This window comes from Oreochromis niloticus, linkage group LG2 (assembly GCF_001858045.2).
Source record: "Oreochromis niloticus isolate F11D_XX linkage group LG2, O_niloticus_UMD_NMBU, whole genome shotgun sequence".
NCBI lineage: Eukaryota > Metazoa > Chordata > Actinopteri > Cichliformes > Cichlidae > Oreochromis > Oreochromis niloticus.
The window spans coordinates 28,365,679-28,391,628 of record NC_031966.2 but is presented as its reverse complement, the minus strand read 5'-3'; the positions used below and the strand labels follow the sequence as shown (position 1 = coordinate 28,391,628).

Below are 25,950 nucleotides of genomic sequence, written 5' to 3'. Positions count from 1 at the left end.
CACACATACAGAGTGTATACTGGATATTACTTATAAGAGATAATTGTTCAAGACTAACATCACAGGAGGACTCACACTGAAGCGACAGACACTGAATTTTGGAACAGTGTTTAGATTTTTCTTTCATGCACGTCATGCATGGGGATGTATCTGCAGGGATACTTAACTGGATTTGTTTTTAAGACGCATTCTGTTGGCCAAATAATACATTTAACAGAAATTTATATTAAACAATTTTAGTGTTGCTGGTGTACCAACTGTCAAACATTCATTTCATAATAAAACAGGTTGGCAGGAAAATCATGCATTGTCATTTTTCGGTTATTGATTTTCTTTAAAATTGACATTAAACATTATTCTAATTCAAAACCGTGAGCAACCAGCAGAGGTACTGCGGCTTCTCTGCAAGTAATATAATGCAACTGTCTTCTCTGCTCCAAGAAGAGAAGACTGGTAAGAGTGTTTATAAGACAGTGTCTATTTCGACTGGTGGAGTGGATTGGAAAATAGAAATATAGGACGTAATGGATGAGCACCAAATTCAATCAACTGGAATTCAGACGTTTAACGACGTTAAAATGTCTCAGATTTGTGATAAAAACATTTATTTCATGTAAGGTAACTGATTACATACTACATACTTAAGCACATAGATGCAGTTGATTCAACAGACTTTTTTTTTTCCACTTTTGCATCTCTTACTTAGTGAACATTGCAAATAGTAGCAGAGGGTAGAGTTGGCTTTGAGTATGATCCCTGGCTTTGTTAGCCACAAGTTTCAGTCTTCTGAATGGAGAGTATGATTTTGAACCAGGGTCCCTTGGCTTAGTATGGAAGAGAAGAAAACTGGGAATGAGAGATGGCCTTGGGCCAAATAGGGCTCTACTGAAAGAGTTTGTGGTGTGAAGTTTTTTTCTGGCACTCGTTCAAGTTATTGAGCTGCATTGGAAGAAACCTTTTTGAGGCTAAAGTTGGACCAATTCACTGCGACCTTCTGGCGAGTTTGCTTTGCAGAATCCAGGCAAAACCTACAGGGAACAAAAGACAAACAAGAGAGGGGAAAAGGTCATGCAAATATAACAGCTGTGCTCAAATTAAAAAAAAAATATAACTCTCCATGTATCTGGACCTTTGTTGTGATGAGCTTACCGTTTGAAATATTCCACTTCCCGATCGATCTCATCCATTTCTGTTGGATCCACATCTTTAGGGAGAAATACATCATCTACAGTATAAACATAAAGAATTGAACATCAAGATAATTTTAAAAGCATTAATGATTAAGCATGCAATGTTGCAATTACAGTTAGTTTTCCATACCAATTGCACTGTTGGATTTTTCACCCTTGTTCTTGCTCTTCTTATTTTTCCCCTTGGACTGTTGCTGTTGTTGTCCATTCGCTGGAATAGCGGGTTGTGTTTTGCTCTCTGAATCCTGCTCAGACCGGCTTCCTCGTGTCTCTGGGTCGCTTTTCCCCCTTTGTGCACTCAAGGGGCCACCATTTGCTCCATTTGTTGCATGTTTGGATGGTCTGCTCTCTTCTGATTTCTTAGGCCCATTTTTCTGGTGGTCTGCGATGAGCTGGGGCTGTTTGCTTCCAGACTTTGAGCCACTAGATGCCATTTCTTTAGACTCATTGGTTTTCTGTGCTTCGTTACCAGAGGCGGCTTTGGTTGGTTTGCTGGAATTTTGCTCCGTCGCAGACTGCTCCTGTCTCTGCTTTTTATTCTTCTTCGACTTTGCACCATTGCTCCCAACAGTTGTGTTCTTAAGATCAGAGGCGTCCTCTTTTGATTTAGCTGTCGCTTGAGCTGGCACCTGTGGTAAATTGTCAGATCCAGTGGAAGTGCATCTTTCTGGTGAGCGAACTCTTATGAGCTTAGAGAGACTGGGGGTACTGTGCAACCGCTGGATGTCCTTTGTAGTTGCACTGACCCCTGATGCAGTGGTGGTGCTGGTGGTGCTATTAGAAGATGAGACAATGTTTGTATCCTCCCATCCGTTAACCAGGTCCAGGTGGCTTTTAAAGTTTCCCAGCGAAAGAGGGGAAAGGTCAAGGTCTATCTGCTGCAAGTCAGAGGAACCATTCAGATGGGACAGTAAATGGTTTCCCTCCAACGTGGCTGCTTTCTTTGGGAAGTCATTGACATCCAGATTGAGGTCGTACATACTAAACGATGCCCGGATTGAGTCTTTGATGGTGTTTTTAATCTCTTCTAGCCGACTTGTGAGAAAACTATTAACGCGTTCAAGTTCCAGCTGAGGCCAGTCTAGCAATCGACTGGCTTCAGAACCATCAGGGATGGGCTCGTCGACAGGCTCAGATGGATTGGAGTGGGGGTCACTGCCTGCAGCGCCCGTGTTGCCCTGCTGAGCTTTTTCCTACAACAGACATGGTACAGGTAAGAAAGTGAAAACGGTACCCAGATATACACAAGGACTCTGTACTAAACACTTGCATAAAGTTAAAATATATACCCTAAAAGACTTTTTTAAAACTGACCAAAATGTATCTAAAGGACTGAGTATTACAGAATACCCAAGCCTGAAATCAAATATCTATAATCTGTTATTATATCATCACAGTTGCAAGAATCCTTAATTACTCACAGAGGTGGTCTTATCTTCACCCACGTCACAACAACAGAAAAACATATTCTGACAAAACTAACAACACAAAAAGCAGTTGTGTTTATGTCTTCACAGAGGATGCTGAGTAATTCTCAGTTCAGTCTGAAAAAAAGTCAATGGACTTTTGTGCTAATGAGTTTTTAAAAAGATAAGACTCAATGCTTCTAATTAAGGAGGAGATTGTAAGCATGGGTTGTACAAGTGCCACTAATGGTAAATAAAGGCATACAAAGTCTGGTTATCAACCACAGCGACCTTTTAACAAGACCTTAAAGCAGGGCTCTAGAGTGCGACCAATTTGGTCGCAAATGCGACCAAATTTTTCAGTGGTGTGACTAAAAAAAAAAAATATTTGGTCGATACTTTCGGGTAACAAAAAAAAAAAAAAAAAAAATCTCTGCAACTCTCCGTGTGGTCAACAACAGACACACATTATGCCCCTATCGTGGACTAAACCAATCAGAGATAGTCAGGGGCGGGACCTCTCTGATTGGCCGTGGTCCAGTTGAAAGTGCAGGTGGAAGAGAGAGGTGAGTAGCTTGAATAAAGCGATATCAATTCATTAACGGATTCCACACAAAGACGTAAACACAGAGCGGACCCGACGCATCAGAATCAGCTTTGTCTTTCTTGGCTTTCTCACCTCACGGCCCGAACACGGACACGCTGTCGGAGCTCAGCGATTCTGATGCGTCGGGTCCACACTGTGTTTCCGTCTTTTTTGCGCTAGATTCTGAGCTGCAGGTTTTGTCTCTCCAACCAAAATTCGCCGAGCCAGCAGCAAAAGAAGCAGCAAACTACGCTTCACATTTGATCAATGTCGTCATGAATTCCCTCTGACTTTTGCTGTTTTGCTTCCACCACGATAAAAAAAAATCACACTTCATGCACAGCTCTCTCTCTCTCTCTCTGTACTTCAAGAACAGTTTCCCGTCTCAAATCTCTGTTTTCTGCATTATTTATTCGCTTATTACCCACCAGTCTACCGTTGTTTACAGCGCTGTCGGCCGCTGTCTTTTTCTTTTCTTTTTTTCACTTAAATGATCTCGGACAAGAAAGCCTAATTTCTGCTGTTCAATACTGAAGAAATTTAAACTTCTTAAAATTATGCAAAATTGCAGAATATTGCAGAATATTTTTAAGGTTATCTGCTATAAAAAGCCAGATCAGGAAAATCTCCTTCATGTTTTTCTGTGTTTTATTCTCAGTTACTTTGACACAAAGGCATCTGCTGTGATGTTCACAATTCTGATGAAGTCTCACATGTATCAGTACTGATAAATGATCAGAATTATAATATTTCTGACTGTCTGAGGCTAAATTGAATCGAATCAGGACTTTGAGAACCGGAATCGAATGGATTATAGAAATCAGTGATGATACCCAGCCCTAGTGAGCAGCCTAGGCCTGACAGAAGTGGATGTAGCTGTGGGTAATAAGAAAAAATGAAAAGTACTATTGATAACTTTTGTGTTAAGTTAAGGACTGATCCGTCTGAAATTCATAGCCAGCTCTGACACGGTGCCATCAATCTTTGAATGCTGAAAAAACAGCAGTGTATCCAGAAAACACATTATATCCTGCGATAAATGCACTGCCCAAGTGTCCCCTCTCCCCACTGCCTTTCAGCAGCAGGCAGCAGCAAACAGGTCGTCAGAGGAGCCAAGATGATGATTAAGTTTAACATTTTCTACAATATTGACAAAGCAATTTAAGCACAAGTTTGTTAGTTAATAATTTAGAAATGAATATTGTCTGTATGGACTTCCCCCCCAAAGAAAGTGCACATGTAAAACTGCGGTGTTAAGCGATGCGGTTGAAAAATTTGAGTGCGCCTAACTTTTGTGCCGGTACGCCTAAATTTTTAAAGTTAGGCGTACCGGTGCGCCCATGGCAAAAAGTTAGTCTAGAGCCCTGCCTTAAAGGAAGAATTACAGTAATGTACAATGCTAGAAAAGGCTAAAAACCATATCTAGAGTTTTGGTGGAGTTACTCAATCAACAGTAAGGACAACAAACAGAGGAAAAGCAGACCATTCTCTGACATTTAGGAGAGGTTAAGCAATACAAGAAGACAATGAAACATTGCACATATTTATATAAACCAAAGAATGGTTGAAAAAGAAGACAGTTTTTTGGAAAAAGCTAAATCAGAGTCCTCATATTAACTCTGCGGAGATGGTGCATGTTCAATCAAGATGTGCCAGAAATAATCAAAGTTTGGTAGCAAGGGACAGTCCAGAATCTACCTCATCATTCCCTACTACACAAAACAAGTACAAATGTTTGTGTGGATTATTTAATCAAACTGATTTTGTCTATTGACTGAGGGAAGGCTCAGACTACATTTTATGAGTAATCACTGCAAAGATCCTGGTCATTTCAAAATTTTCGGCTGCAGTGTCTCATCTAAATTTAAAATATTTTCAGTAAATCAAACTGTCTTTGATGCTATCTAAGAGGAAATTTTCCATCATTTGCCTCTCCATGAATTTACAGTTACTTCTTTGCATTGTGCTTTTCATCACTTCTTCCTCCCACATATAATTAATGAGGACCACCTACCCATGAGATTACACAGGATTAGCATGTAACTAATCAAGTGTTTGCAGATTTCTCCTGCTGTTTGCACTGAAATCTCATCTGAATTCTCTTTTATTGAGCTGTAAGTGTCTGGTTAACCTTTCCTATTTAATAGATTCCATGTTAAACATTAAAGTTTGCCAAATAATCTCAGTTTTAGACGTAACTAAACACGACTGAACTATAACTGAAAAACAGAAAACAACACACATCCAATAAAGTTACCACACCTTTTTCTTTTGTTTGTGTCGAGCCCTTTTGGCAGCCTTGGCACTGTTGACAGGTTTGGGCTCAGAACTGTTTATAAAGTCTAGCAGCTCGTCCACGTCCCGGTTGTCGATGGCACCAGCCACTGTCAGTTCTGAATCTTGGCGCTGCTCCTCTTTACGCCGTGTCAGTCGTGAGCGAAGCTTCTCTCGGATCTCGGCGTAGTTTCGGCTGGTCGGTGCAGCTGGAGGCTGTGAGCAAATAATATTTCACAATACTGAGATCTTCTCACAGAGTCACCTTTGATGAATGAAAAAGCATACCTCTTTGTTAGTAAAACTTCAAAAGTGGTCGATCAAACCGTACCGCATTGTGTCCAAAGAACTCGCAGTAGCAGCAGTCGCAGTATTTCCCGTCTTTCTGATTTGTGGAAGAAGAGGCACAGGAGCTCCTCTCAGAGCTGCTGTCTTCATCCTCACCCTCCTCCAGCTCAGACGAAGGGTGGCATAACGTCCCATTAGTCACCTTGTGCCCCTTACATGCTTGATCCCTACAAAAAAAGAACGATAAACCCTTAGGATATAATTGTTCTCTGAATAAACACAGCTAAATAGGTGACAAATAGCAAGGCTGATTATTAAAACTCACCTGCATGCCCCAGGTGTTACATGACCTACATTGGAGGTGGCTACTGTTCCCGGATTGTGCCCATTACAGGAGTGGTTACAACCCACGACAGACGTGCCCAGTTTGCTGTGTTGTGCGTTCACAGCGGGAATGTGGGAGTTTTTGCACGGGCTGGGTTTATGGACAGATGTTGGGCTATCTGGACTCGGAGAATTGATTTTGGCTGCGGGGCCGTGGAGGTTTGGTACCAGAGGGGAGAAGGGTGCGTGCGCTGCGACGCCAGTGCCACAGGAGGAGGTCACGTGGCCGTGCTGCCCAGAGTTCGGCTTTGCGGGTAGGAGAGAGGAATGCTGGGAAGACAGGCCGGTGGGACTGTTGGGGGGTACCGATAAGTCTGTATGTTGATGGTGGTCACTGGGGTGGAAGGCTTCACCTGGACAATAACAAACCATGAATATGAATGAGTCGCAGGTCACACATACAGAATCATCTCTTTCTAAAGTACATCAGTTAATTTTCAGCTCCACTTACCACTAATGTTTTGACTGTAAGCTAAAGTGCCCTATTAAAGTTCACTTCAAACATGAGCTCAAAGCAAAATACAAATATAGGCTTGCAAAGTCTGCTAAGAAAGAGCAGTTACCGTGTTTTCTACAGTAATATATAATTAGATGTTTCTATTAAAGGACAAAAATAAAGAAACAATTAAAATAAAAATATCTTGTCAAACTTAAATTGTTCGATTTGGATGCCTATTACACATTCTTAACTTAAATGCTGCACATTTTGATTTGAAACTTGAGTTTCCTTCTTTGCTGGCTTTAATAAAAGCTCCTGAACTCAAAGAAGAAGAATTACCTGGTGGCGTTGGTCGACGGCACATGGTCTTGAAGTGCTTGGGAGTGGTCTTACAAAGGTCTGCTGAGGTAGAGAGTGCGTTCCCAGCAGAGGATCCACTGGAATTCTGGGTTGATGGGTGACTGTAGGGACATACTTTGTTCCCTGACGTTTTAGCCGATTTCCCGGGCGCTTCATTAAGTCCTCTTTTCTCATGACAGGTTGAAACTCCTGTTATACCTGGAGACATTAAAAAAAAAAAAAAGACTGTTACAAAAAAAGGGGAACCGTTCTTTTAATTTCAGCATGGGAAAAATATGAATGACTTTTTACCGCCTATGGGCAGTTTGTGTTTTAAAAAATAACTCTCTTTTCTTTGGAGACATGTTTTGACGTAAAAAAGGAAAACAGCTATGTAAAACATTTTCAGCCCCGAAGCATAAATCCCTTTCTGCTAGCTAAAATAACATCAAGACAGCACTAAATTTTAATAATTTATTTAACATGCTTATTTCTGCTGTGCAAAACTGACTGCACCTCTTACTGGTAATCACACACTCTTGCCAGGAGAAGTTACAAATCCCCGTAACATAATGCCTGCTTAAACATTTTTTGCTATATACAGCGAAATATAATTGGGATGCCAATTAGGATGCTGGTAGCGTATTTCACAGCTAAACACCTCTCCTACAGCTTCATTCTTTCTTAATTAATTTAAGGAAAACATACCAGTCTATTTTAGAAGGAAACAGCCGCCTTCACAAAGGGCATGGGTCATTTAACTAGTCTTTCACTTACTCCTCTTTAAATGCCATTTGGTGCCATGAACCATCCAAATATTTAACTAGAAATTCAATCACATTTACGCAGCAGGGAAAGGGTTTTGAAGGGAGCAAAGAAAAGTGAGAAATCTGACAAAAACAAAGTCATCTTAGTTGTTTGTCAGGTCTAAGTAATAAATCACAGCCTAATGATCCATTCCCACTGAATGCATCATTCATCATGTGAAATGGGAACTTTAAAAACAGTTAATGAGACTTCCTGTGAATTGTGCATAACTCGCAGCGTTAGAACTTTAAAATCGAGGATTAATCCAGTTCGGAAGCGAGGCTGACTCTCAAAGTTTGTTAATGTCAATATAACTGAATAAACATTAAAGTCTGTGGCTTGTGTCACGTGCACGAGTCTCTGCACGTGCCTCCTTGTATTTTTGTGCAGGTTTAAGGAGAAACTTGCTGTTCAGTGCTGTTCACTGTTGCATTACTGTGACGTTACACTTCACCAAGCACTTGCGCAATGGGGAATTGCGGAGTTTCTGTCTGTTATTCTGAAGTCTTGCCCTTACTAAGGAATTAAAAAACAAAACAAAACTAAACTGAAATTAATGAAATATTTGTTCTTGCTGAGCATCATACACCCAGTTCACAGTATTAAACTCTTTTATTTATCCTGTTGTTTAAACACTGTAGTTAACACACTTGTACTGTGTTGGTAAATGAGTATCATTAAACAGTTTCTTACAATTAAGTAAGATTTATCCAATCAAAACTCCCTATGTACCTTCCTCTCTTGATTGCTTATATTCAGCTTTGGGGATTTTTTTGTGTAAAAATATAAATGAGATATTTTCTAACTAAATATTTTGCATTCTTTTCCGGAACAGAAATGTAAAAACTTTATAAAGCCTGATTAATAACTTGTGTTATTTTGATACAATGCATATTTCTACTTTTAAATAAAACAGGCAAGGTGCTTGCAAGTGTGTAAGTGCTAATGAAATGAAGTAATAATGAGCTATGATGGATGTTTGCTTTCCATTAAAAGCAAAAGAAAAAATGTTATGGGAGCCAAGCAGTGTGGTCTGCCTGTCATGTTTCGCTGAAGAATCTCAATGTATGTGTGATGATGCTTTAACCCATGAAGACATGTTCCAGGATTAACTCTTGAGTTTTGGACTGCGAGGTCCAAAGTCGATAATAAATGCTTCTTTCTTACTAATCAATATGATTAAACTGAACTGGAGTTTTGCCAGCATTAACTCTTTCGCTTTGGATTTGCAACTGACGCTAATATAACATTACTATAATATTACAACCAAAAGGTGTAAGTGCCGTTAGATGAGGATTACATTTAATTCATTAAAAAGAAAACGATATACTTTGCACATAATAGATGAAATCCCAAAGAATGAGCCATTCCTCTGACATGTGGCCTGAATACCTGCACATCTATCGATGAAGTGTGTCTTCCAACTGCTTTTTCTACAAACTTAGTTATAAACTTTCTATTCATTTGTTTTGCTTTAGCAGTTGTTAATCCCACCCTCAGCCTTTCCTACTGCTGAGCCATCGAGCTGTATAACCCTGTTTTCATTCCATACATCTTTCCTCTCTCTTGTTGTTACACAAACTAAACAGTACCCATGATTTCCTTTTCAACATTGTATAAATGATGACCTTCACAGGCAACTGTATTTTAAAAATAATTTCACAGCCTTTACATTTTTTAACATTAAAACATTACTGCACCTCCTATAATGCTGACTTGTAATGAGTGTAATCTTTTACATTGTGCATTTAAGTTCTTCTATGATTATTTCGACTAACAGCTGAACAAAGTCACCTAAAATGAACCTCACACACAGTACTGCTAAAACAGCCAAGGAACTGAATCTAACCAAAATTCTGTCCATTTGCCAAAACTGAAGCTTGCAACACAGCCTGAAATTCAGGATGGTGATGTTTTCAGCGTTTACTGTCAGTCGCTGCATGCTTTTCTTTTACTCTGTGACGACAGACCTTGTTGTGAGTGTGAAGAAGTGCTGTGGTTGCAGTGTTCCCCTCCGTTGGTGTGGGCAGAGTTCCAGAGACCCGACAGTTTGTGAGCCGACAGGAAAGAACTCGGGTCCCAGTCCACAGTACTTTGCTCTGGGTAACCGTTCCCACAGCTCTGGGACTTACAGGAGGAAGAGTGTGACAACGGTACCTAAATAAATAAACAAACAAAAAGAAAACACCCCAGTATTAATCATGTGGCTGCAAACATTGTCTTGCAGTTTGGTAGCAGCTGCAACTAACCTGCAGATAAGCAATGAAAATCATTTTACTTACGTTTTTGCTTTAATACTTAAGAAAAAAATCCCCCACATATTAAAGAATGCTTTAAGTCACCATAAGTCACTTTTTTGCAGCTGTGCCTGCTGTTCTCATTTTGAAACTTTTAACATTTAACCCACATGTCAGCAAAACGTCATGACCACACTCATCAGCAGTCTAGCTGAAGTATGGTGATACATTAAGTTAAAAAAATGCATTCCATGTAAATTATTTATAAAAATAACTAACAAAGAAAGCTTAATGGCTGCTTCTGTCTTACATATGCAGCAGAGATTACAGAAAAACCAAAGCAGACAACAACTTTCCTTCACTGCAGGCTTGTTTCTGTCACATTAGGAAAGAAACGCCAGAAGAATCATTGACCTTGGTGGACCTTGTGCTCTCAAAGTGCCTTTCTGATCCCTAGACATGAATTACATGGTAATTTGGGGTTTTTAATGACTTCTTTGAACTGTTCTTTTGCCAGGATGTAATTGGGTGCATAAACAATAACTTGGTGCACAGCTTTAATTTATTTTGAAATTTTCTCTAATCCACACATGGTCAAATTATACATACACTCACTTAAATCTTTTAAGAAGTGAATGCTGAAGGTTCTACAATGTGTTTTAGCTTGACAGGGCCATGGCTTATTAACTTCTCGTTAGTAATCACTAATCACAGTTGACTACAACTTTGTCTTTGTCAGAATAAGAAGGATTTGTTTAACAAAACTCAGAACAATGACCTCGAAACGATTTTATGTGGTACACAGCGCTCGAAAATCTGTCAGATGTTTCAGTACGACTTTGCTAAGCTACGAACCCGCAGCGCTTGATGGATTGTCGGAACATTACGGCTATCGTAGGCGGGCGCCTCGCGGAGTGATACGTACTGTGCTTCAACATAATATTACCTTATTGTGTGTGTATAACCTCTTTTTAAGTTTTGTGGATATTATACATGGTTATGCTGAGGATATGTTGGCCAATTTCCACTGGAAATGCTTTTTGGTTAAACTGTCCGCAAGGAATTTGCACTGTTACATTTTTATATAACTTTAATGCACATAAAAAACAGCTGCTTGTTTAAGTGAAAATACATTGATGGGGTTTTTTGCACTAATAAAGTTGTGGAGTTGTAAAGTATTTTGTCTAGTGTCAATTATATCGTCAGTTATATTGTTATCGCAAATTTTCAAATGTATATCGTGATAAATATTTTTGGTCATATCGCCCTGCTCTAATTGTATATCAAGCAGATATGAACAAAAAATTTTAAATATGAATGAACATTTAAAAGAAAACTGTGGGGGGGGGAAATGGAGCGCCCTTAGTATCTGTCTCCTGAACTGCAGAGTGCAAAGCTGGGTTTCCAGCAGAGAAGTTGTTAGACCTACTGCTGCTGCAGGGTTAACGGAGCATAATCCACCTGCAAAACCGCATATTGGTTGGCAAAGCTGAAACAGCTGTGTGGTGTAGATGCGTGCTTCACACTTTAAAGACACTGCTGCAGGTGCAAGAAAGGATAAAAGTGACTGGTTTAGCCTACATAATGAGGGAATATAAGTGGGTGGATATCAGCTAAATGGTCTCAAGTCATAAAAATGCCTTGTTTTTTTGGTTTTTTTAATACTTGTTAAAGGTTGTTTAGTTCTACCTGGAATTTCAGACTGTTTTACATGTGTACAAACTGTTAACAGTAACAGCAGGCCAGTTCCATTGATTAGGTCCATTTTGTTTTGGAACAGGTCAACATTAAGGCTGCCATAGAGGTGACAACCAAAGTCAAGTCAGGAAGATCGATTTAACACTTGGTGTCCCATTAGGGAATACTTGGGATTTTGGTCTGTAGAAGACCAAGACTGTGGAACCTTAACTGTCCCGACTGATTAACAAATAATCCAGAGATAAATGCTTCACGCCGTAGTTTCCTAATGGTTTTATTATCTTCACAACTCATTCTGAGGAAAAGATCATTGTTGTTCCAAGTTACTAAAAGCAGAGCTCTCTCAGAACCTCAAAGGTTCATTCAGTAAAACTTAATCTAATTATTTTATTTGCTTATTTTGTCAGTTGTAGGTATTTACATCTTTAGTAACAAGTTTATTTGTAGTATTGGTTTGCCCTCTTGTGGTGATGATGTAACATTTAAATAGTTCCAACCTGTGTGGCTCTTTTGAACAAATAAGTGACCTCTGGCAACTTTTGACAGCCCTAACAGCAAAGGTGAGATTTAGAGAGAGATTTATTTTGCTTGTAGGTACACGCAGAAGCAGTGTTACAAATGATGACTAATAATGAGGTAACCTCAGTAGGATAAAGAAACATAGCATAACTAAACATTAGTAAACAGAGGCTTTGAAAAGTACTCAGACATGTGACCCAGATCAGTCCCGTTTTATTTACCGGTGTTGGCTGCTCCTGCATGCTCCGCTTCTCCTCCTCTTCCACACTCCTGCAGCAGCTCTGACAGATCCACAGAGGCACCTCTCCCAGCAGGGACTGAGATAGTGAGGGCACAGCATCAGCGAGCTTACGCCCTGGAGCCTCCCGCAATAAAGCTTGGGAGAGCGCAGGCACGGCGTTGGCCAGCTTCGTTCCATGGCCCCCGGGAAGCCCGTTCACAGAACTCGCTCCCCAGTCCTTAAATTCGCGATGGCACAGGAGACAGCAGGTGTGCATAGGCTAGGCAGAAAAAGAGAGAAGAAAGCGTTCCATATATAAGATGTGTTGACTGCTTGATGCATATAATTCCAATAGATATCACAGACTAAAACATATACAGATTAAGCTCATAATACTGTGCATGCAATAAATACCAAAGCGCTAAACAGCAATGACAAAGATCAAATTATTTCCTCACTGGACCTTTTGCAAGCATTGTGTGACAGAACCATCATAGGAAAAAACAAAACAAACAAAAGCAAAAAGTAACACCACAAAAACAAATAAAAATAACAAATAAATGTTATTTAACCATCATGTCAACTTTAACAGATAGTAAAATTATGTAGTAGATTCACTCTCTGCCATTCTCCGCGCTTAACCAATCAAGGTTTGTGCCCTAGATCAAAGCCTGAAAAGCAAACTGATTATGCTTGTAATTCATGGTTTAGGGGGAAACGATTCAGAAAAGATTCAAAACACCTTCACAATCACAAACAAGAAACTTTAGTGTTTTGGTGATTTTTCTAGATAAATGTTTTTAAATGCTCAATGAGGGTGGATTACCTATCTTAAACCCTTGTGTATGACATTCACAACCACTACATAAGTTTCTTCCCTCCAGTCTCTCACCGTTACAGTAGGATATTTCATTCAATACTCTTGCACCCACAGTCCTTAGACTTTGATTTAGACGAGGGAAAAGTTCTCTTTAATAGGAAAACGCAGGTGAGAAAAAAAAACCTAAAGATCGATTGGAATGATATGTCTTTTGCAAAAGGGACAAACATCTAGAATACTAGATTACAAACATATTAGAAATATAAGCCAGAGCTCATTAAGCAACTTTCAAGAGACATCAAAACATTTGCTTATATGTCTGTAGAAATGCTGTGTTGCCAGTTTGAAGGTACAGTTGGCTATATCCTATATAGTGTGGTACCTGAATAAATCATGAATAGAGCTTCTCCATAACAGTTTACATAAAAATGAACAACCACTGTTAAAATAGGACTTAGTGCAATTATTTTTTCGTACAGTACTAAAAAGCTCTATGGAAAAAGCTGATCGATCCGTGTAGGGTCTTAAGTTTGCGTTATAAAAATTTCATTAACAGGTCCCAGCAGCAGCGGACAGGTTATAGCTTATAAGGCTCAGGTCAGGTATAATATCAGCTGGTTGTTAATAAGACAGTGCTCCATCCTGCAGCGCACAATCCACACCATCTTCTCTCTCTTTGTTTATTTTATTTTATTTATTTATTTTAAGCGGTTACCCTCAACATCACAGACAGTTCTGATTCAGCTAAGCATCATTAGCTCACAAGTTAACTGCTTATACTGAAACTTTTTGACATTAGCTCCTGTTACATTTTGATACTTGATTCTGGTACGACAAAAAAACTAATACAAACTAGTCTGACAGCTCCCCTAATTGATAACCCGTTAAGTTTCAAGTTTTTACGATAATTAACTGGTTGATTAGCTAGTAGCTGGTTAGCCTCTGCTGGCTGAGCAGGTCCTGTGGAGAGGATCAAGTGCAGGCAGCAAGCACGTTTGCAGCACGCTAGCTGAAGATGATAGCTTGGCTAACGTTAGCTGGGCGGATGAAGTCTTGTAAGCGATGCAAATGGGACGACCCTGCCCGAGGTACAATGTCACCTGTCCGGTATAAGGGACTGGCTGCAATGCTGATCACAGTGCCTAAAAATGCGCCAGGTGGGAACTATTCTACTCGGTAAGTTTAGCTTAATATTTATTTAATTATACATCACACGACATAAAGGTATACATCCATCGCTGCTAAATCACAACTGAAATAGCTTCCCACCAACAAGCGGATGCATATAATTGCACCTCTCCATGATTTAGCTGATAGAATAAAAGCACAATGGAGGATGCTTGGATTAGCTGAGTAGTGCTAGCTAGGCTAGCTAGCATATTTTAAGGGCAGCGGTTGGCTCGCAGCTAGCTACCTGGTTCGCCTTGGTAGTGGGCAGCCTATCCAGCCCAGCATCTCCGCCGCCACCGCCAGCTGCATCGCCGGGAGAGACAGGGCTCTTCGGTGCGCTCTGCTGTCCAGGCACAAGCTCCTTCTGGGCGACCCCTTGCTGCTTGCTTTTCTTCCTTGCCATTACGACGTTGTTTATAGTACGCTTTGACCAAGTTTGCACCAGTTTCGGTGATTTTAAGAGCACACTTTCGTTTCTTCTCGGACCTCAAAATGTTCTCTATCTCCTCCAGTCAAGACAACAGTCAATATGGCGGAGGACTCGCACACTCAGGAGTTCAAAGGTTAAACATACTGCTGGCACAGAGGCTTCACTCCCGTATGGAGTATGCGGCTGCAAGCATATTCTCGCGGTGAAGCCAGGGGCCGCCATATTTAGTTAGGGCAAACGTCTCCTCCCACTTTCCATTGGTAATGTTTATTGAATGTTTATTGTTTATTGTGTTTATTGAGCAAACTGTAATACGTTTGAGTGTTTTCTATCATTAAACATTTTGTTATCGAAATAAAATATTTGGACTTGAGCTGTTTTTAGACGCCGAGGGAGACAGTGAAACTGAAATATATGAACTGAAATAAATGTGTAACAGTTGGTTTGGTAACAGGAGCTACCTCACAAACGATCACCTTGTTGTGAAATGTTATTATTGACAATGTCGATAAACAAAATTAGAAAATAGTGCCGTGTGAAAGACTTTTTTTTTAATAAACTTTATGGAAGGACAGGGCCAATCAGTCTTAGGTGCTTTCAATGCTTTCGGAAATATTTTGATGGAGGTATAACACAGATATTGTTTGTTATATATAAAGAGTACAATTATAGCATTATTTCTTGGTTTATCATTTGCATAGCATAGGATTTTACATAAATGCTATATTATAATATTAGACGCCTTCGGGGCCTATACACAAATGGCGTATTCTAGGTTGCAAACAACGATTGTACAGATTCCACCAACACCCAGAATTCCCGGGGTTTAAATGAGCAAATTTACGAAAAACGACTTTTAGAAAAACAAACAGACAAAAACACCACTACTTAGCGCAACAAGCTAAACACGAAGGGAAATATGAGAAATAATTTGAACAGAACAAAAAGCGCTGACGCTATCCTGCTGACCATTATTTTTCTGAAGTTCAACTTTGACCCTAATAAAAAGACGTTTCAGAAGAAAAGCATATTGATTTGGATGAATCGATAGATGGCATGGGATATGTGGCGTGATAAGTTTAATGATAATATCCGAGTGGTTAGTGAATTTAGTCAAAATATTACGTAGAACGGTATAACCTGGAATGTTTATACACAATTTAATGAAAATGTCCGAGTTTGCGTGGTGCTCCTGAACGCACCACCAGTTTAGTGTTGTGTGGATTGAGGACGTAGCTCAGACACTGCTTCATCCACTTCGGGCTCCTGACGCTTGCACCACAGTAGCTTGTTTACCTGCTGCCGTTTCATTTGAGCAAAAAAACAAAACAATGGAAGGACAAGTGTGCAACATCCAGGTGCTTCTTCGGGCTGCCGAGTTTCTGGAGAGAAGAGAGCGGGGTAAGCGCTTTATGTCAACTGTCAGCCTAGAGAGGGGAGTTGGTTGGTTATTGTTAAAACAACAATAAATCCGCAATAAACCGGCGGCAAGTATGCACCTACACATAACGTAGAAACATCATACCGCGCAGCTGTTTAAGTTTTAACCGGGATTCTAGGTGCAAGGTTATTTTTGGGCGGTGTTTTGCCATTTGACTCTGACCTACATATCGGTCGCATCTTTGTACTCAAAGGCGCCAATCTGGACCAGTTTGAAAATGAATCCGGGCGCCGCTGAGCGCTCGCTCCGGTGAATGAAAGGGGGGGGATGAGAAAACCCTATAAAGTATAACTTTCATTCATTGCTTACTAGCTGTAGACGCTATCCCGACTCTTTTTTTACGCGTGAGGTTGTAAGGCTGGTTGGATAAAAGCGAACAGATAGTGGATGATGGCGCCAAAAGCAAAATGTCCAGCTGATGACAGCAGTAAACTGCGTTCAGCCTCCTTTCCCTCACCTCCCCTACAGCACGGATGCTATATCACACTATAACTACGCCGTAATAAAGGTTGATTTGTCCCACCGGCATTCGCACATGTTAATATGAGGACACCTTTAACGTCGCAGCCAGTGTGCACTGTGATTTTGCCGGCGATTGTTGTGTAACACAGCTGTGATGTTTCTCCCTGCGCAGAGGCAGAACATGGGTATGCTTCTGTCCTGCCTCTCAGTCCAGCTCAGTCCGACAGGAGAAGCAAGCAGAAGAGCAAGAAGATATCTGCTGGTGGCAATAGGTGAATGCATTACATAACAAATAACTGACGACAGGGTGTGGCTCGGTGTGACTTTCAGTTTTGATAAGGCACTCTTTTAACCTTGAACACCTCTCACGCAGTAGCTGCTGAGTAGGAGTGCACTGTTGTGAATGTTTGACCAAACTGTCTGTTTGTTTACTTTGTTTGCAGGTCTGTTCACAATGAGCTGGAGAAAAACAGGTAATGGGCTTTTCTTTGTAATGCTACAGTAAAAGTTCATGTGTCAGATCAAGAGATTACAAACCCCAAAAAAAGAGGGAAGTGTGGATTTGCAGCTTCACTTCTTTCTCATTGTGCTTTGCAGACGGGCACAGCTGAGGCGCTGTCTGGAGCAGCTGAAGAAGCAGGTCCCACTGTCGTCGGACTCGATGAGGAACACCACTCTGAACCTGCTGAGACGAGCCCAGCTTCACATAAAGGTGCGAGATGTCCGAATTTGCATTGAATCTGACTCGAGTTTGGTTTACTTGTCATCCCAGCCATGTTTAAAATGCGGTGCTTTTCTCAGGGCCACAATACGTGTTAAAGGGAGACCGCACAAGACAAAACAGAGAACAATGCTGAATCATGAAGTGGGGTAGCACTGTGGTGTGGTGGTTAGCACTGCTGCCTCACAGCAAGAATATCCTGTGTTTAAATCCAGCCTCTCTGTGTGCAGTTTGCATGTTCCCCCTCTGTCTATGTGCTCTCTGCGGGTAGTTCGGCTTACTCCCAAAGTCCAAAGACATGCACGTAATTGGTGTTTCTAAAGTTAAGCACTTAAATTAGTCAAGAACATTAAATATTCTGAATATATATGAATACTGTGTGTATAGAAAGTGGCTTGTTTTGTGCATGTTACAGAGCTTTTAGCGATCTCAATTTTTGCTTTTGCCTGTACTGTTTATCCTTTCTTCATTGCTCTGCTCCTGCACCTTTTTCCTGTTCAGAAGCTGCAAGAGCAGGATGAGCGTGCAGAGCAGCTGAAGGACCGTCTGCGCTGGGAGCAGCAAGAGCTGCGGGTTCGGCTGGAGCAGCTGCAGAGGGGCACGGAGAGGATGAGGAACGACAGCCAGGGGTCGACCATGTCCTCCGAGAGGTCGGACTCAGACAGAGGTAAGCCCCTCAGGTCTTTTTATTTCATGTTCAAATTATTTCAGTCCTAGTAGGAGCTGGCCGTCTCCTCAAAGGCAAATTGCAAGTTCAAGTTTAATGTGACGAGCGAAGTTTGCCGTATTTCTGCTGATGGATTGGATCTGTGCTCGGGTTTGTTGCAGAGGACGTGGAGGTTGATGTGGAGAGCATTGTGTTTGTGGACTCTGATGGACTAAGCATTACGCACACCGGCGCGGACCACTGTTACTCCAGCCTGGAAAAGGCCTGGCTATGACGGCGGTACACGAGTGGTAACTGATTTATTGTCACCGAACGGACAGGAAGAGGAGAAAAACATTCCAAAAAACAAAGGACGGGGGAGAATGGAGGAAGATGTTACTGTACAACTGAACATATTTTTTTGGCATTCTCTTGACAGCACACGTCGGACAAACAGCTAAAAGCTAACCTTTGGTTATGAATGAGAGGTGTCCATTTGCACTGAATAGCAGTAAAATTCACTGGGCCGTGTCGTCACCAAACACATACTCATGTGTATTCTAGCATCAGTCATTAATGCAATTTTCCCCGAAAGCCATGAGGTGTCAAACTTCGAATCATTCATGCAGCTCTAATAATTCACTTTTTTAAGGGCTTTTATTCTAGACTTTTAACTTATTCTTTACTACAGAATGTCTGTACTGAATTCTGCCTTAAATCAGATCTGGTTTAGTATGCTATTAAGCTTTTACCTAGCACTAAGCTTATATCTCAGTATGCCACGTTTAGCATGCACTTAAACATTAATCTGTGCTATGTCGGGGGGGGGGTTTGTGTTTGTGTCCTATTGTATATCTAAGTGCAGTCATATACTTTGCTCCTTTTTATTCTATTGCACATAATGTCCAAATGTTGCACTTGTTTTGTCTCAAAAAGATTTGAAAGCAGCAAACAGAAGCAGGTCATATTTGCACATCGACATCAGGAAAATTCAGTAACATTGCCAAATATGAATTCACAATTTAAGAACTTAAAACTGTGAGAGGAGCACTTGGGAGCTGCTTACGGAGACCTAATGGCAGTTTTATTCACTGCTAATGTTTCCTAGAAGTCTTTCCTACCTTCACTTGTGCATTTATCAGTTAAATTGTTAATTATGCATATAACAAATTCACCAGTCAGGTAGGCAGTTTGTACTTTTAATGATTATGTAGTTGATGCTGTATTACATATTCATTTCTGTGTATTCAGTAGGGGTCGACCTATATTTTTTGGTTTCAAAGACACCGATAACAGATATTTGAAACTTTTAGATAAACCTAACACTTTGCTGAAATGCCTGTGTGCACGCTATGGCTACATAAACTATGAATTTGTTTTAGTAAATTGCATCAATGTAAAAACAAACAAACAAAAGGTGCATTGTTTGATTTTTTCAGTGTAACTGGGAAAATCGCCGTGCTTGTAGTCATAGAAACACATCATAACATTGCAGTGTTTATTGCAACTTCTGCAATATGTGCGGCTTCAGCATGGAAACACAGCTCTGCTCTGCAGCAGGTGCCGGGAGCTGCTCCAAGCCTGCAACTGCACTACTCTGTAACATCGGTGTTGATGGGCTGTTATTTATGAGCCATGTTCAAACACACAGAAGAGGTGACTGCATCAGAGCCGGCGCGGCTCATTTACAGTTTATCTTCAAAGGCCTTGAAACTCTGAACACTGGTCGACCCCTAGTATTTAATAACTTAAGGTGCTTTCCACCCCCTCAATTCACTTTTGTATATGCAAGAGGCCTTATTACTTTATCCGTCTCTCCACCCAGTAATATTATGTAGCATTTTTGTACTGATGTAAGCTTCCTTTTTTTAATGAATAAATATTTTCTGTATTTATTTGCTGTTGTGATTAGTCATTTTAGAGGTAAAAATCCATTCACGCCTAACTCAAGCAGGGCTGGTGCACAGACAGACTTGACAGACAGCACTGTGATTAGAAAGACAATGTCAATTTATTGACAAGCTGATAGAGTAAGGACACATTTTTGCATGGGTTGCATCACCAGAGCTAAACTGAATGTACAGTTCAAGGTAGCTTTTGTGCCTTTTTTTTTTTTTTTTTAAATGCACAGTCACAATTCAAGTTTTCAGAGATTTCTTCTTGAACAATGACACCAACCGTACCAAACTTTCTTCAGTCCAACTTGAGGCAAGGAGATGATCAGCTGCAGTAATGCGATTCAAGTGTTGTAGAGCGAACTAAACCAGCAACTGAATGCAAGATTAAATAAAACGCTCAGATGAAACCAATCATAAACGAGAATGCCTTAATCACAAATTCGGAGTGACCTTATCTACTGGATAAGAAGCTGTATAGACAACGTGACTTGCTTTAGACGAGGCATACTCAAAGGAACGGAGTTTAAAAAAAACAAACAAAAAACAAGACAATGGGCACGACTGGAGCAAAGGTCGAACAACAGCTTCACAATCATTTTATGGCAGCGCCAGCAATAACCAACCATTCCTGTCTCAGATCTGCGTCTCTGGTAAATACTGAGGTGTTGTGGCGTAGATACGCTCGGCAATATATTTATAGTGCGGCATGAAGAGGGAGGCAGGAACAGGCTGTTTAACCCAGCTCAGGTCTTTTATGGTCCACCCACCATTTCAGTTGGATGCGCCCTCACAGAGGTGTCTAACCATGACTGGGATCGGTGAGTTCTGCTGCAGAAAGACTTTATTAGTGTAGCTTGTCATACGTATTGTTTCTTCTGGGCATGTGAGGCGAGGTCTTTGGCTTTCTCTTTAGCAGCCAGCGCCGTCTCTCTCGCCCTCTCTGTAGCCGTCTCTGCTAAAGTTCTCGATGGAGTTTCACCTACACGGGGACAAAACACAGCTCTTCATTGGATTCATCCAGGTTTTCGTGCCTAAGCAGCTAACACTTCCAATTACTACTATAATCAGTTTTCCAGATTCATGAAAAAAGCAACAGTCACCTTTATTTTAGAAGCATATGCAGTTCCATGCACGAATTACTGATGTTATTATATTATGCTACTCAGAAAAAAATCAATAAATAAAAGAGAGAGACACTTGATCACCACAGTTTAACACAGAGCCGGTTAAACTTATTAGGAAGCATAAACCACTCTGACTCCATTTAACCTGCTTTGGGGTAAATGAAAGCGACAACAGGTAAAGCGGGAGGCAATGAGAAGGCAATCATCAAAAAGAGAGTAGTTCTGCAAGGTGATGACCACAGACCATTGTTCTCACCTTTTCCCCGACTGATTTTTCTCTAACTTTACGTTTTCTTTGTGTCACTAGTCACTACTGAGACAATAGCTGCAGTCCATTCAGCATATACAGGTAGTTCAGTTCCTCCAGGATGACACATCCATACATGCCATTGCAAGAAGGGTTGCTGTGTCTCCCAGGGCCATCCACCCCAGCAGCGGCACCACTATCTGCCTCTCTGTGTGAGGAGGAACATGCAGAGGTCTGCCAGAGCACTAAAGAATGAGCTCCAGAGGGCTACGCGTGTTAATCTCAATGCTTCCATCAGAAACGGACTCCATGAGAATGACATGAGGTCCCAGTGTCTTTAAGTGGGACCTGTGCCAGCAGACCAATGCCATGCAGCCTCCGATAGTGCCAATTCTCTTCAAAGAAGGACGCAAATTGACACGGAGTCCATGTGACAAGCATAAAGGAGTCTGGAGATGCTGGGAAGCACTACGTCGCCTGTGGCTCACAATTCTCACAATTCTTCTGCCACTCCAGCAGCACAGTGTTGGTGTGTGAGCACAAATCCTGCTAAAGGACGTTGGGCTCCAATCCTCATGTGTTACACTGAGGAGATCAAGTGTTCCCTGAAGTTTTTTGAGCAGTTTGAACCCATTTGGAAAACCCATATTAACATAAACCACAAACTTAAATAGGAATTAAATGGGAGTAAGTACTCTAAAAATAATTTACCTTGCATTTTGGCAAGCACATACTCGAAGCCTTTCATTGTTTTTGTCACACCAGTCTTGAATCTTGCGAGCCCAAATTCCTGGAAGGTGAAAAACAAAGTTATAAAAGATAGAGGCATGAGGCATAACAACACATGACTCACATCCTCACATATGGGCTGTCAACAACTACTGTAATTCTCTGTCATAAGTCATTTACTACTTCAGGTCCTGGCAGACAGCTTCAGCTGCTCAGCTGTTGCATCTTAACACTGTATTATGTTTCTAAATACAGAACAAATGCAAGGTGGGCGAGTGTTACTCTCGGTCACCCCCGACTACTTTCCCTCAGCTGTTTTGTAGCGCAGCACTCTGCTTTACTCCACTGACCTGAATAGCTCTAGAGAGCCCGTAGACATTGGAGGAGATCCAAGCTTCTCTCTTAATCTCGGTCCAGCTGCCATTCTCAGGGTTAATTCTGTAGTGACACCGCTCTTCAACAGACTGCCAGCGAGAAAAAACAAAAGCAAAATGAGCCAAAGGTACCACTTTGTGCACTGCTGATGAATGCTGCTTAAGGCACACAAACGCCAATGTACCATTAGGCGAGCGTGGCTGATGTTCCATGTGAGCGTGGTCATGGTCCTTTTCTGAGGGTCCACGATGGAGTCCTCGATGATGTACGCCGAGCTGGCCATGTGCTTTGGAAGGTAGCGCTCCATCCAGCGAGGGGCACGGCTAGTTTTGGTCAAAAGACGTCTGGAAATGAGGCAGTTGGTTGGGGTAACCTCTCGGAAAATGATATCTTCAGTCAAGACATGGTTACTGTAAAAGAAGAAGGAGGATGGATGGATTAAGATGACGTGAAATCTCTATGCAAGGATTATTTAGGTTTATGGTCCTGAAAAATCTCTATTTTTGCTTCAGTTCAATAAGACATTATTGTTTTTAATCCACACACACAAGTTCAAAATCTAAATATATTACATTTAAACATTCTATGAAACAGTGACAAACACTGAAATACTAAACTAGACATTGTATTTTTAGCTTGACAAGAGCTATTAAGCTTTAATGAAATGGACAAACTGATGATTCAATTAAAAGCACAACTAACATTTGCTTTCACACTCATTGTGACTTGACTACGGTGATTTTTTCCCCTTTCTTTATTACCCGACTGGTAGTTCAGTTGGTAAAAATGGCAGAATGGTGAAGAAACTGAGCTATTTAGAAACTGCTTGGACCCCTAAAGTATTATTACTTTGTTTTAAAAAATTTTTTTTTTTTTTTAATCTCCATTTAATTTTTATGTGAACAATCTTCAGCAGAAAATTGGCAAGATAAAGTCAAAAATGTGCATTTCCTGAAAATTTCCAGGACCTTCCACTTAACCATCTCAGTAGATGAGTGCTAAGATGTAATCTAGTCATGTTGTTCTTGTAATCTAAAACTAAAAAGAGATGTAAAAAAAAAATCTTGTTCACTGAAGTAATAACAACAAAAAATGTTCATAATAATAACAACAAATAGACTCTAGATAAAAGCAAAAATGAACCAAGTGGAAAAAATGCAGTGGGTATACACAAACGATCCTATGCATCAGCAGAACAAACATGAGGAAGTGTTGGTGAATATACTTATCAAGTCTGGGAGCTATACGCGACTGTAAGTCACATGACTTCTCTGAGCATTGTGTTTGTAAAAAATGTCTCAAAAGTTGTCTCATAAGAAACTAAAGTGAAACAAAAGTGAATTCACTGATCATCACAACATGACACCGTGTCATATTTATGCTATAAAAAAAAATGTTTAAACTGGAGTGTTTACTGAACATTTGGATACATAAAATGTGTGTTTTTAATTTGTATCATTTTTTTCTATATCTATATATCGGTTTGTTTATCTTAAACAAAAACATATGAAGTGGAAGTTTAACAAAAAAAAAAAAAAAAAAATCACACTGATGATGTCGCAGTCTCAAAACACTTGGCGTTTAAGCGTACAGATTAGGAAAACTATGATAATGCAGACTGTATTCCATCCCTGTGTCTTTGTCTCCTTTTTTCTCTTTCCCTCCCACCAACTAGCAATGGCAGAAGAACCTGGACCTGTTAGTCTCTTCCTGTTAAACTGGAGTTCTTCCAGTGCTTACAGAAAGAGGCAATCAGCTGGGTTTGGACTTTGACTCTAAAATTGTAGGATCTTAACATTGCAAGGTGACTTTTTGTTGCCATATTGGGTTCAGTTAACAATCCATTAAAAAAAAAATTACAACAGGTTATAAGAAAGATGTTTGATACGAATGTGTATCCACACATAAACCCCTACCCTCACCTGTAAGGGTTGGGATATCGTTGCCAGAAAGCAACACAGACTTGGTCCCAGGTGTTTTTTAGCAGACCTGCACAGCAGAAATATTTCACCATTGTTCCCTTGGTTTACCCTGCAAACACACAGAACAAACAGAGCGTGATAGTTAGCCAGATGTGTTCAGATAACTTTCAGATGACACATCAGGACGAAACTGTAAATAGCGGTGTCAATGTGATAAAACAACTCAGCGATGACGACCCTTATATATACATGTTCCAAAATAAATCCAAGCCATTGGTGTTTTCAGCTAAACGCTACAACCACAGGTGTCAAGTTCAATAAACATCTGAAGGTAAACACTATAGCTTCACCTTTAACACCTTTTACCTCACAACTCCAGCTGTGTCCACTGTGTCTCGTCGCATGACTGACAACAAATAATGTAAGTCTCATTACGACCGCAGACTGTGAAATATTTCAACAATGAAAGGCCTAACGTGAGATAAAACACTGCTGTCCTGTTTTATCACGTCCGCACTCTTTAGCTTCCCCTTTAGCATAGCCTAGCATGAGGCAAGCCACATGAATGAATGGCACAGCGTACCCCAGAAAATTCTACTACCGACATTCAAAAAGCAAATTTTTTAGGGTCAGCTCAGATGAAAAGGTGATTACCTGCACGGCGATACCATTTACAAAATGAGAATTTGCATTTTACGCTCCTATCGGGAAGAATTTCACCGCGGATAAAGTCCGAAATTCATGTCAAACGTAACTGGAACAAGAAGGAAGGTCAAACGCGACGCTATATCCGGTTAGGTGGGGCGTGTGCAACGCCTGCTTGGGACACTAGAGGGCAGCAGGTGACCGTGCAAGACGCCACAGAAGAGTCTCAAAGTGTGACTTCCTGTCTGAAGTTAATAATGACGTGTGAGGGGGAATTTGAATGCAGTTCTCTCAGTTCTCAACAACTGGATCTGGCATCTTTAGGACTCCCTGAACAAATGTGCATCCCAGAATCCCAAATAATGTGTTCCAGTTTAAAAAAGAAAAGTGTCCACATGTCCACTGCAATGGTGTCTGATGTAATGGATACAAGCTGAGTGCTGTTCTGCTGGTTGTACTGATAGCGCTGCAAAAAATTCCTGGCATAACTTCACTTGCTTCCAAGGTGCATAGACAGGATGAAAGAATTCACAAAGCAGGAACTCCAGCGACACTTGAGGGAAGATGAACAACTTTAATAATTGACCAACGCGTTTCGGCCTTCATCAGGGTCAGGATGACCCTGATGAAGGCCACAAGCCGAAACGCGTTGGTCAATTATTAAAGTTGTTCATCTTCCCTCAAGTGTCGCTGGAGTTCCTGCTTTGTACTGATAGCGCTCACAGCTCTCATAATAATTTACAGGACTAAAAAGGGATATAGGTCAAACAAGGGAATAAAACAGCAATGTGGGTGTCAGGAGCCAGTAATGCAAGAGCAATGGGTATTTTCTCTGCTGTATAATGAATCACAATGTGTAGGCCACATACAAATGCTTCATTGGATTCACTTGACCCACTTATTTTTTTTTTTCTATTTCAAAATAAACAAAAA

The 25,950-nt window shown here is 40.7% G+C and overlaps 3 protein-coding genes across 5 annotated transcripts; 1 reads left to right on the top strand and 2 right to left on the bottom strand.

Moving 5' to 3' along the window:
- Positions 1 to 313: 313 nt before the first annotated feature.
- fam193b (family with sequence similarity 193 member B) lies at positions 314 to 14,937 on the bottom strand. Of its 2 annotated transcripts, none has more exons than XM_005467924.4 (10): positions 14,622 to 14,937; positions 12,389 to 12,667; positions 9,684 to 9,870; positions 6,907 to 7,125; positions 6,070 to 6,481; positions 5,788 to 5,971; positions 5,445 to 5,672; positions 1,321 to 2,383; positions 1,150 to 1,204; positions 314 to 1,028 (listed from the first exon to the last, which is right to left on the bottom strand). In XM_005467924.4, exons 1-10 carry the CDS (start codon positions 14,778 to 14,780, stop codon positions 932 to 934), a joined length of 2,883 nt encoding a protein of 960 aa, XP_005467981.1. In that variant the 5' UTR covers positions 14,781 to 14,937; the 3' UTR covers positions 314 to 931. The 2 variants fall into 2 exon arrangements, with proteins under 2 accessions (XP_005467981.1, XP_003445982.1); XM_003445934.5 differs by having other exon boundaries at positions 1,150 to 1,225; positions 14,622 to 14,936.
- Positions 14,189 to 19,972, top strand: mxd3 (MAX dimerization protein 3). Of its 2 annotated transcripts, none has more exons than XM_025897480.1 (6): positions 14,189 to 14,383; positions 16,883 to 16,982; positions 17,154 to 17,183; positions 17,308 to 17,422; positions 17,933 to 18,098; positions 18,260 to 19,972. In XM_025897480.1, the coding sequence occupies exons 1-6, from the start codon at positions 14,356 to 14,358 to the stop codon at positions 18,370 to 18,372; spliced, it is 552 nt and encodes a 183-aa protein (XP_025753265.1). In that variant the 5' UTR covers positions 14,189 to 14,355; the 3' UTR covers positions 18,373 to 19,972. The 2 variants fall into 2 exon arrangements, with proteins under 2 accessions (XP_025753265.1, XP_003445916.1); XM_003445868.5 differs by lacking the exon at positions 14,189 to 14,383 and adding an exon at positions 16,020 to 16,208.
- Positions 19,973 to 20,161: 189 nt separating this feature from the next.
- Positions 20,162 to 25,179, bottom strand: prelid1a (PRELI domain containing 1a). The gene is made up of 6 exons (XM_003445869.5): positions 25,027 to 25,179; positions 24,373 to 24,481; positions 22,635 to 22,860; positions 22,426 to 22,539; positions 22,058 to 22,136; positions 20,162 to 20,954 (listed from the first exon to the last, which is right to left on the bottom strand). Exons 2-6 carry the CDS (start codon positions 24,462 to 24,464, stop codon positions 20,833 to 20,835), a joined length of 633 nt encoding a protein of 210 aa, XP_003445917.1. The 5' UTR covers positions 24,465 to 24,481; positions 25,027 to 25,179; the 3' UTR covers positions 20,162 to 20,832.
- Positions 25,180 to 25,950: the final 771 nt, after the last annotated feature.

What these genes read in the sequence shown, in the direction of transcription:
- fam193b (XM_003445934.5), bottom strand. Translation starts at nt 14,780, where the DNA reads ATGGCAAGGAAGAAAAGCAAGCAGCAAGGGGTCGCCCAGAAGGAGCTT. An exon ending in TGCAGGAGCAGCCAACACCG is followed by an intron (nt 9,871 to 12,388) that starts GTAAATAAAACG and finishes TTATTTATTTAG; the next exon opens with GTACCGTTGTCACACTCTTC. An exon ending in AAAATCCAACAGTGCAATTG is followed by an intron (nt 1,226 to 1,320) that starts GTATGGAAAACT and finishes TTTATACTGTAG; the next exon opens with ATGATGTATTTCTCCCTAAA.
- mxd3 (XM_003445868.5), top strand. Translation starts at nt 16,139, where the DNA reads ATGGAAGGACAAGTGTGCAACATCCAGGTGCTTCTTCGGGCTGCCGAG. An exon ending in TCTGGAGAGAAGAGAGCGGG is followed by an intron (nt 16,209 to 16,882) that starts GTAAGCGCTTTA and finishes CTCCCTGCGCAG; the next exon opens with AGGCAGAACATGGGTATGCT. An exon ending in GAGCCCAGCTTCACATAAAG is followed by an intron (nt 17,423 to 17,932) that starts GTGCGAGATGTC and finishes TTTCCTGTTCAG; the next exon opens with AAGCTGCAAGAGCAGGATGA.
- prelid1a (XM_003445869.5), bottom strand. Translation starts at nt 24,464, where the DNA reads ATGGTGAAATATTTCTGCTGTGCAGGTCTGCTAAAAAACACCTGGGAC. An exon ending in CGATATCCCAACCCTTACAG is followed by an intron (nt 22,861 to 24,372) that starts GTGAGGGTAGGG and finishes CTTCTTTTACAG; the next exon opens with TAACCATGTCTTGACTGAAG. An exon ending in TGTGCTTGCCAAAATGCAAG is followed by an intron (nt 20,955 to 22,057) that starts GTAAATTATTTT and finishes GTCCCCGTGTAG; the next exon opens with GTGAAACTCCATCGAGAACT.